Source organism: Pygoscelis adeliae, unplaced genomic scaffold (assembly GCF_000699105.1).
Source record: "Pygoscelis adeliae isolate BGI_AS28 unplaced genomic scaffold, ASM69910v1 Scaffold407, whole genome shotgun sequence".
In the NCBI taxonomy this organism is placed as follows: Eukaryota; Metazoa; Chordata; class Aves; order Sphenisciformes; family Spheniscidae; genus Pygoscelis; species Pygoscelis adeliae.
This window is the reverse complement of record NW_008825251.1, coordinates 109268-119109: the sequence shown is the minus strand read 5'-3', so window position 1 is coordinate 119109 and position 9842 is coordinate 109268. Positions and strand designations below refer to the sequence as shown.

The following is a 9842-nucleotide window of genomic DNA, read 5'->3' as shown; positions in this document are numbered from 1 at the left end:
GAGGGAGAGAGGGACGGGGTCTGCCTTCCCCGCGGCGAGCGGGCAGGGCCGGTCCAGGCCGCGCTGCCCCGTCGGCACCTCACACCTCCCCTCTCCTTCCCAAGGCTTCACTCAGAAGACGAGGAAGATTCGCTGCGGCCCGGAGGCCGTCTTCGGGGAGGTGAGGGCAAACCGGCGGGGCGTGCGGAGCACCAGGGCTCCTCTGCAGGTGTCATCCATGGGACAGGGATGGGACATGGCAGCATCTCTGTCGATGCCTCGTGGGGCAGGAGGGGGTGACGGGGGGAGCAGGGACAGGGATTGGGCCGGGAGGCGTTCCTCCTAGCATCCATCTTCACCGTCATGTCCCTGAAGCCTCTAAAAGCCCAGCCGTACTGGGTTGGCGGGTGGTTCCTGTCGCTGATCTCCCATCCCTTCCAGATGCCTCTGTGGTTGCCTGGGGAAAGGAGAGAAGGACTGGGGGGCAGGAGGGACCTTTCCTTCTTGCCAGCCGCAAGGCAGCTGGCCAGTTTGGGTGTCAGGTGAATCATGGCCTCGGGGCGCAGCTTTGCGATGTGCCTGAGCCTGATGGCTCCCTGCCCTGGGTGATCGCTTCTCCCTAAGTACCTCTGTACCTTCCCACATCCCGTCTCACCCCACAACCCGCCAGCTCAGGGACCTCAGCAGGCACAAGCATCCTCGTCTTTCCAGGGTGATGATGCTCTGGCTTTTTTAGCAGCCAACCTGCGGCTCTGAGCTGCTGGAGGGGCTCTCACTGCCCTCCCCATCCTTCCTCCATTCTTAGCTGCAGGCTCTGCCCTGGCCAGCAGGAAAGTAACTTCCCACCGCAGCAGCAGCTTTTTGTCATGCTCATTGGTTCGGTCACCTTGCAGAGGAGACCAACCAGCCACCAAACATGGGAAAGTGTGCCTGGGAATGAACTGTCATCTTTTCCTGCTCTGTTTGTTTGTAGCTCTTTCGCTGGCCTCACTATGGAAAGCTTGTCATGGGAGAGATGCTGTCCATTAAAGTTTACAACTGCAGCAAGGTTTTCAGTAACAGGTAGGTCCTTTAGTGACCAGCAGAGGTGGGGGAAGAGACATATTGGGCTTTAAATTTTCTACCTGGAGTAGAAAACGTATGTTGGAAATTTGATGGAAGGAAGACAACCAGGATACAAGTTATAGAAGAGGGATGGAGCTGGTTCTGGTGGGGCAGCAGTGCTGTATATACTAAGTTAAATAAGGGGAATGATTTAGTTGTGCCAGCAGTAACAAAGACTACCTAAGGATCCAGATCAGACCCTTACGTGGGACAAAGGTAAAATAGGGCCCTAAAAAATAGAGCTACAAGGGCAGGACTTGCAGCAGAGTGGGGACCTGCTCTCACCTTGTAGATCCACGTGGTGACCGTGACCATGCTGCACCCAAATTCAACATGCCTGTCAGCGGGGAAAAAGCCCCGAGCCCATGGTAGTATGGTTTAACCTTTAAAAAAGACAGCAATTTAAATTTAAAGGATCAGCCAGAATTTAAAATGCTTCTAGGTGGCACAGACACAATACTGTGAACTCAGCAGCTATTCCAGTAGTTGTAAAACACTTCAGGGAAACCCAAGAGTAGAGGTGACAGATTGAATAGTGGTGGTAGAGCAAGCAAGGGAGCAGAGGCACGTCCTTCCAGGACATGTGAAACATGAGGATGCAGGGAAGGGTGCCAGCTCTGATAAGCAAAATGTAAGAACTGAAGGAAAATCAACAGGAACAACTTTCTAGAGGCAGCTAATAATACAAACCTTTTCAAAGCAATCACAAGCCTGCCAGAGAGGGTGTGGAGGAAACAGATTAATACAGCACACGCAAGACACTTAAAGCCAGAGCAGAAAATGTGGCTGAACTTTATGTCTCTGTTTACTGGATGCTTTCCTTATGGGAGCTGGATCAGAGGAATTGTCTCTGACTGAAATGTCAATAGAAACAGCTATAGGACAAATAGATAAAACAAACAGTAACAAATCACCAGCACCTGATGGCGCTGAGCAAAGAAGTCCAACGGGAAATGGCTGGACTGGCACTGGCAGCATCTATCCACACACCTCCACTGCTGGGGAGCAGAGTAATGGCACGTAACAGGCATTACAGTTTAAAAGCAGTTGGTCAGCACACTGGTATGATCAAAAGTAAATAGAAAGGGAGTGTGGAAGGACAGAAGGGAAAAATTTGTTAGCCACTGTATTGACCTGTGGTCTCTGGACTTCTGCATGTGCAGCCTTTCTGTTGCAGCAGTACTGATCTGGAAAAGCTAGAGAGGAGGGGGAAGCAGAGACTCCTTCCTCGGGGGTAGGAGACTAGCCGGGCTCGTGTCTTAGAGAAGAGGGAGGTGAGAGGGGATATGAGAGATCAGCAGCTCGCAGCTGAAATGGAGGTGACTGGGGAATGATTCTTCCTGTCTCTGTCCTGGGTGTGCAGTGAAACGCTCCATTGGTGGTTTCCAGCAGGCAGCAGGAAGCTCTGCTTCACGCAGGGCTTAGCTCAGCTGCCGGCAGAGCTGCCATGGGGAGATGGCGGCCAGCGTACAAACAGGCTCCAGACAGCAGTAACACAAGGTGGGGTTAGGAGCAGCCGAATGCGACCCCCCATGCGTTACTGCCACTTGCAGGGAGCCAGATGACCCTTTCCCAGGGAGAAGCCCCTTTGGAGTAGGTAAATTTTGGCCTGACTTGCTGCAGACATGCCTGCGGCCATGGCTTTATGTCCTATTTCTGTATTTCCTTGTGTGGAGCCTCTGCTTCCCAGTTTTTTCTGGGAAGAGTCACCCCAGCTCCACCGGGTGCCCAAACACAGGCTGGCTCTGCTGAAGGGGAGAGCTCCCTCACACTCGGTGGGACTGTATCTGGACAAGCCTTTAACCATTGATGGCAGCTTGGTTGCAAGCAGCTGCATGGGTATGACCAGGATGGAGGCATGACCTGCTGCAGGGTCAGTGGGTCTCGGGTATTTCGGCTGCCAGGATCCCTATGGAAAGTGCTGCAGCAGTTCGCTGCCTTCACTGCAGCTTGGAGCGGCTGTGAGCAGGACAGCGGAGATCCTGGTACTCTCTTCCCCCAGGGTGTAGGCACTGATGCTACGTACAGTATTGCTGCAGCCTCTGGTTTTGTTCCAGGCTTCTTGGTACCCTTGTCCTCAGCCTTCAGCACCTGATGACGTCTGGGAGACTGATCCTCCGGGAGGCCCTTGTCGACATGAACCACAGAGTCACTGGTGTAAGTCCTCCATGGGTGGCCTGGCCATCAGCAGTCAGGAAGGCTTTGTTGGAAACCTTGTGTGATGTTTCCCAGGTGGATTTGGGGCTGATGGAGAGTGCAAGGTGCTGCTTTGAGCCTGGGAGCGCTGTGGCATTTGTGACATCTCTGCGCAGGGGTGCAGCCACTTCACACCCATCGAGCGGTTGTAGGAGCACCCAGAAGTGCGTGGGTTGGGCTGGGGGCCCTGGAGACCTGCTGAGGGCCTGGATGAGCAGAAGGAGGCTTAGTAAAACCTCTCCAGGTCTGGGCGATGGATGTAGGAGGTAGCATTTCATCTGCTTCCTGCACCACGCAGCACGTGGGTGTGGGCTGCTGCAGGGTGTGAAGCAGAGGGGAGCTGATGGGGTGAGGCTGAAGGTGGCAGGGTACCTCGGGACCCCCGGTGAGCTTTTGGGTTAAATACCAGTGCTAACCAGATGGCTTAATGATGTGGGCAGTGTGAGCGGCTCTGACACCTGCCTGCTGCTCTGCTCTGTGCTGTGGGTCCCGCTCCCCTCCTGTGCCAGGGCTCATTGGGCCCTTTGTGCTGGTGGAAAATGAATGCGACCCAAAAATGACCTGGTCCCTGCCACCTGGGTGTGCAGGCACGGTTCAGCGAATGCTGGACAACCAGGGCTCAGTGCCAGGGCTGCGGGCAGGGCCGGGAGGAGGAGAGGCAGAGGCAGACTGCCCTGCAATGTGCTGCGCCCCTGTTTGCCCTTCCCATGGGCAACCTGACTCACCCCTGCGGTGGCACTTGGGGATGCAGCTCTGTGGCTTTCCCGTGTTGCTGAGCTGGCTGGATCAGGGAGCAAGTGCATGTGGAAACTGAGCATTTCCAGAATGATTTTTAGCCTGATGCAGCTCACTGCACAAACATTCATGCCAGCAAATGGACAGGGACTAGACTGACCCTCCAGCAGCACTCCATGCTGGTGATGGTTTGAGGGAACTGTGCTAGGGGCACTTACACCGCTGTAAGGTCAGAGCGGCTCTGTGGCCCAACCCTTTGCCCCTGGCTGCCTCTTCACTTGTGCTAACAGCAGCGCTCATGCTGATGAGCCACTCCAACCAAAAACCAACTGCATTTGGTTTTGCCAGGTTGGTTTTGGATTGTTCAGCCCTGGCTGCACAAGGGCTGCGGGGGACAGAAATAGGGCAGGCAAGACTGGACGCCCATCCAAAAGCAGCCTGAGACCCTCTGCCTCAGCTCAGCTGGGAAGAGACACGTTGCCAAGGGAGAGAGGCTGTTTCAACTGCTGCTCCTTTAGCAAAGTGGGAACAAAGCCCTTCCTACTACTCCAATTCCTGTTCTTCTCTGGGACTTGAGTTATTTTCACCTCTTTTCTGCATTTGTGTTGGTTTGAGATCAGGCTGGTCACCTGCAGACCAAGTGTTTTCAGACCCGTGCTGGCTGTGCCGATACCCAACGTGCCCATACTTCTCTGGCTGTCCTTCATTGCTAATGCTAAGTCAGTGTCTCTTGTGATGCAGACTCTGGGTGTGCTTATGGCTTCTGTGGTGTTTTAAACCAAGCTGTCATGCCTGGAGATGCTCTGCCAGCTGTCTCATGCCTCCCACAGAGACCTGGCTCCAAACCCCTGCTCATTAGTTTGCTCTGTTGCAGGGCTCTCCCCACTTTCCTTGTCAAAAGTGCCCCGAGATGGCTCTCAGGGGCCTCTCCGTGGTATATTTTAGATTTGGAAACTTGAGCCAGCTTTTATTCAGTGAATCCTGGAGTTTGGAAAGCTCTAGGGAAGGGAGTTTGATTAACTCTAGCTTGTTGATGGAGGCAGACAAGGAGAGTCTGGTATAAATAGGCTTCTTGTGGGGTTGTGACCCCCTTCCTTCTCCTTCTTTCCACCAGCACGTCACTTCTTTTTTTCTTCCGTGCCACCCTTCCCCTTTTCTGTGACATTTCTGCAGTTGTTTTGTGGCTGCCAAGCTCTCAGGCAGTTTTGTTTTCTGTTTGTAGATCTACATTGAGTTGGATTTGCGCTACCAGCCTCCAAATGGCTCAGCTGGGACCTGGGTTGAAGAGGACTTTGTCTATCAGATGAAAGACAGGTACTGAAATCCTGGGAGGAGCAAATTTCCAGGCAGCTTGTACAGCTGCCATTGCCAGTGGCAGCCTTTGGGATGCAATCCAGCCTCATTTACTCTCCACCTCTGGCCAGGCTGATGCATGTCTGCTCTACAGCAGCAATAAGTGAGCAGGGCTCTTGGAAAGAAAATACCTTGTCTTCACAAAGAGCCTGTGACTGCAACAACCCACTGCACCCTGGGAGTCCTTTCGGACTTGAGAGCATTTCTGCAGCCTTCCTGGCTGATGGGAGCAAGAAACTGGTTGCAAAGTTGCAGAGAGCATGGCTTTGGACTGTAGCAACCCCAGGCACCCTGCACACAGGTGGTGTCCAAAGCCAGGGAACATGTGGGTGTCTGGGCGGACAGGATGACAGGCAGAAGCAGGGTCTGGGGAGTGTCACTTCTGGAGTGCCAGAGGCAAAGCAGCAGGCACACAGGGTGGACAGTGGAAAAGTATCGCTTAGGAGGATGCTCGTGTCCCTGCCAAGAGCCAAGCAGGAGCATGTCTGTGGCACTGTTACTTAAATGCATCAGTGAACAGCCGCAACACACTTGTTTTTTCAGCAAAGCATCTGTTTTTCTTACAGTTCGGAGTTAATCATCCGCAATCCTGGATTTGAGGAGCTGGAGTAAGTAGCCCTATTTGAGTGTATCAGCTCACCCTCCTGGGTGGAGGGGAGTGCACAGTCCGCTCATCAGGGATGACTATGTGGCGCATGATGTGGCGGGGGGTTTGCAGGGCAGCTGAAGGGCCGAGAGCGAGTGAACTGGACAGGAGGGCTGCCACGCTGGGCAGGAAGCTGGCAAAAGGCCTGGAGACTGATGAGGAAGAGGAAGATGAGGAAGAAGATTTCTACGACTTGTCCGAGATGGAGGTCTCGGGCATTGTCTTCAGCCCTGTGAAGAGGTATTCATGGGGTGCTCTTCTCTCTTGCCCCTGCTTGGGCCCTGGGGTGGAAAGTGCCAGCTCATGGGGTGATTTCTAGGGGAATCCTGCATCTCTTGGCATTCTGCTTCTGTGAAATGTCAGAAACCTTCAATCTCCAATGGCCCCAAACAGGGACTGTTGGGGATTTAATCGTTCCCAGGGCAAGGAGCCATGATTTTCCAAGGTTTCAGTTGCCTTGGTGGGGGCTTGCTCAGGTCCATGTAGATGAAGAGATCTGCTCACCCGGGTTGTTTTTCTGTGCAGCCGCTCCAGACTTTGCTCCGCACAGGACCTCTTTGCCACCCCAATCCCGCAGAGCTTCCAGGTACTGCAGCGTTGGGTGCGCGTCCCTGCAGCTGCCTCTGGCCCCGCAGCCGGTCCCTTGCTGCCTTGCTGCAGGCCTGGGCTTCTCCAGTTGCCACATACCCCGGCAAGGCCTCTGGCATGAAGACACCTTCTTGCTTTGTGTGGCTTCCCTGGGCAAGGTGTGAGATTCCCTGAATGGACTACATCCATGAGTGCTGGCTCCAACATCAGCCAGCCCAGAGCAGAATTTCTTTTTGGGCCATGTAGTTAGCTATGGATGTACAGGAGAAGGGAATCAGCCTGACAGCCACATGTGCCACTGCAAAACAGTGCCTGAGCAGAGCTTTGGAAAGCACCCAGGCAGGGCTGGTGCCTGCCAGCTTCCCCAGGGCCTTGCCTGGGCCCCCAGGGAAATCTGTGGGACATGGCTGGGGGTAGAGGGCTGCTGCAGGGGCTTTCTTGGAGGTGCCGGGAGGCTGGTATGAATCTGTGGCTCTGGCCAATGCTCTGACATCAGGTTTATTTGAAACCCCTGTGAAGTTTGGAAATGGAGTTCAGTCCCATCTTTTGCCCTGCAGATTTCAGGGCACGTCTCCCAGCCTGGCTATGGATTTAAATACTTCCCTGGTTCTAAGTAATGGACTCACATTTCAGTCTCCTGCTTTTCAGGGCTGGGTCCTGTCCACCAAGCTTTTGTGGGGGGTGGAATTTCCTACCATCCTTTTCTTGAAGTTATTCACCTTAACAACTGCCTAGTTGCTTGTACTGAGAGCAAATGTTGAGAACATTTCTTCCATGTCTTAGACCCGTAACCAGTCGCAGCAAATGAGACAGCCACATTCCAGTCTTTCCAATGGTGTCCATCTCAGTAGGATTCAAAGAGAAGTATTGACACAAGATACAAAGAGCATCTTCTCCAAGATGCTCTGTGGACCTCACCATGTGGGAGCAGAGGGTTTGCATCCCCTTGGGATCAGGAACTGAGTGGGGACAGTGCTGCTGGGGAGGCCACTCTTGTCAAAGATGCTGGGGATTTAACACTTCATTTCCTTGCTTGTCTGAAAGGAACAAATATCTCAAATACCATTTTGGTTTGTCCTGGCTATAGCAGATTTCATCAGCCATGCTCTTGCCTGCCCCAAGTGTCCGCCCCCACGGCAAGAGGGCCTTGCACATTTGTGTACTGGTATTGCTGAAACAAGCTCAAGATGGAGCTGGAAACGAGGAGAGTGCTGATGCGAGGGTTTTCTCCCACATTTTCTCAGGTTGGGATTAATATCATTGAAGCGCAGAAGCTGGTGGGTGTGAACATTAACCCCTTTGTGGTAGTCAAGGTTGGAGAGGAGAAGCGGCACACGGCGACGCAGAAGTCAACAAACTGCCCCTTCTACAATGAAGTATGTAATATGGACAGAGGATCTGTCCTTGCCCTACCGGTGTCCCAAGTGGCTGGGGCAATCCTTGCAGGGGATGTTCGGGATGCAGCTGCTCTCAGGCAGAGGTGCTTGTGGGGCCATGTTGGGAGCCGGGGGCTCAGCTTTCTTGCTCTTCTCTTTCAGTATTTTTTGTTTGAATTCCATGAGCCAAGGGACATTTTATTCCACAGACTCATAGAGATCTCAGTAAGTATGTCCTCCTCTTTATCCTTCGTTGGTAACTGGTACAGCCCAGCGCTTCTGCATGTGGATGCTGGGAGTGATGGGGAAAGCAAGGGTACCAGTACCAGGCAGGTTTTCCAGCCAGAGGCATCTGCCCCGCAGAGGGACCAAAGGAGCTTCTTGCAGTCACAGTGGGGCAGAGACCTGGCCCTGCTCTGAGCCAGCGCTGAGCAGTGCTGCCTTCCCACCTCCTCTGTGTCAGGTTTTCTCTGCATCCAGTGACTGAAGTGGGGCTGCTGAGGCAGTTTCTTGCCCATTGCCTTGCTGCCCTGCTGTTTTGGGGATGATTCCCTGCTGCCTCTTACCCTGGAGCCTCATCCTGCAGGTTGCGGAGGCAAATGACTGGTGTGAGGGGAGCTCAGCAGTGATTTGTGCTTGTAGAAAAGCCCAGGCAGGCAGAGAGCTGTCTTCAAAAATCCCTTGACCCAAAGCACAGGGACTTCTCCAAGACATGGGGCTTTTCTGAAGACAGCTAAACCCAGCCAGCACCTCCTTTGCCACACGATCTCCAGCACTTTCCCTTTGAAAGGCTGCATGTCTCTTCTGCTGGTGTGGGTTCAGCAAGCACCGAGCAAGGCTTGGGTTTTGGGAGAGACACTAGCCTGATGGAGGCATGGCTCTGTCCTGGCCCAGCAGGATATGGAGGTAGGAGTCCTTGCGGGAAAGCAGGTCTGCCCTTGGTCTGTCGTAGGGGTTTAGCTTATGTGGGGCTGGCAGAAGAAGCTAAATTGGTTGCACATGAATTTGCCTTGGCCCAGGTTTGTCTGAGGACTATGGGCTGGTGGGCTTTGTGGGAATGGTTGGGCAGGAATGGGTTTGTCCCAGGCTAACTCAGACGGGTCAGTGTGCATGAGGAGCTTGCAACCGCTGCCTGAGCTGTGTGTTGGAACGGGCATCTCTTGGTGCTCAGAGGGATTTGTGCTGTTTGCAGGTTTTTCACTCAAAGAAGATACCATTCCTGGGAACGTGCATAGGAACGTTCAAGATGGATGTTGTGACGGTGTACAGCCAGCCAGGTATGACCGACTGTGCTGCATACCTGCTCCCTGACCCCGGCTTTGTCTGAAACTGATGTTTTCTTTGTGCTCTGCTGGGTCTGGTGAGGGCCCTGTCTTTAAAGCACTTAGTTCACGTGAGGACCAGCACTTGCTTCTCCTCCTGGCTGTCTGAGGGCTGGTGACACCTCCTGCACCTTCAGAGGCAGGGTCAGGGCAATCTTTGTGTAGACGTAGTTGGGATGTGCAATGGTAACCTGGGCTCTCCACAGGGAACTCCTTCCCTTCCCTCTCAGATCACAGGTTTTTCCAGAAGTGGGCTGTTATCAGTGACCCCATGGACACGCGGGCAGGCGTGAAAGGCTTTGTGAAGTGCAACATCTCTGTCACTGCACGTGGGGAAGTTGTGGGCTCCCTTCCCACCTCCTCCAGCAGCCAGGATGAGGACATTGAAAGGTAGGTGCAGTGCAGCCTTGCACGGCCCTGGGGAAAACAGTCATGTTTCTCTTCACACTTCCTTTTTTGCCTCATTTTTCCCTCTTCTGATGGGGAAAGACCCAGGGAAACAGATCTGTTGTGGGGAAGGATCCAAAGCTCCAGACCGTCAGT

General features: G+C 53.6%; 1 protein-coding gene across 1 annotated transcript in view; it reads left to right on the top strand.

Annotated features, from left to right (window-relative positions):
* LOC103921392 (fer-1-like protein 4) overlaps window positions 1-9842 on the top strand; it is a 40470-nt gene that overhangs the window by 1311 nt on the left and 29317 nt on the right. Inside the window, exons 2-12 of the mRNA XM_009329352.1 lie at window positions 105-160; window positions 953-1041; window positions 3141-3240; window positions 5237-5328; window positions 5934-5975; window positions 6086-6253; window positions 6539-6599; window positions 7846-7977; window positions 8140-8202; window positions 9170-9254; window positions 9530-9689. Coding sequence (XP_009327627.1) covers window positions 105-160; window positions 953-1041; window positions 3141-3240; window positions 5237-5328; window positions 5934-5975; window positions 6086-6253; window positions 6539-6599; window positions 7846-7977; window positions 8140-8202; window positions 9170-9254; window positions 9530-9689 — 1048 coding nt within the window. The remainder of the gene's footprint in view (window positions 1-104; window positions 161-952; window positions 1042-3140; window positions 3241-5236; window positions 5329-5933; window positions 5976-6085; window positions 6254-6538; window positions 6600-7845; window positions 7978-8139; window positions 8203-9169; window positions 9255-9529; window positions 9690-9842) is intronic.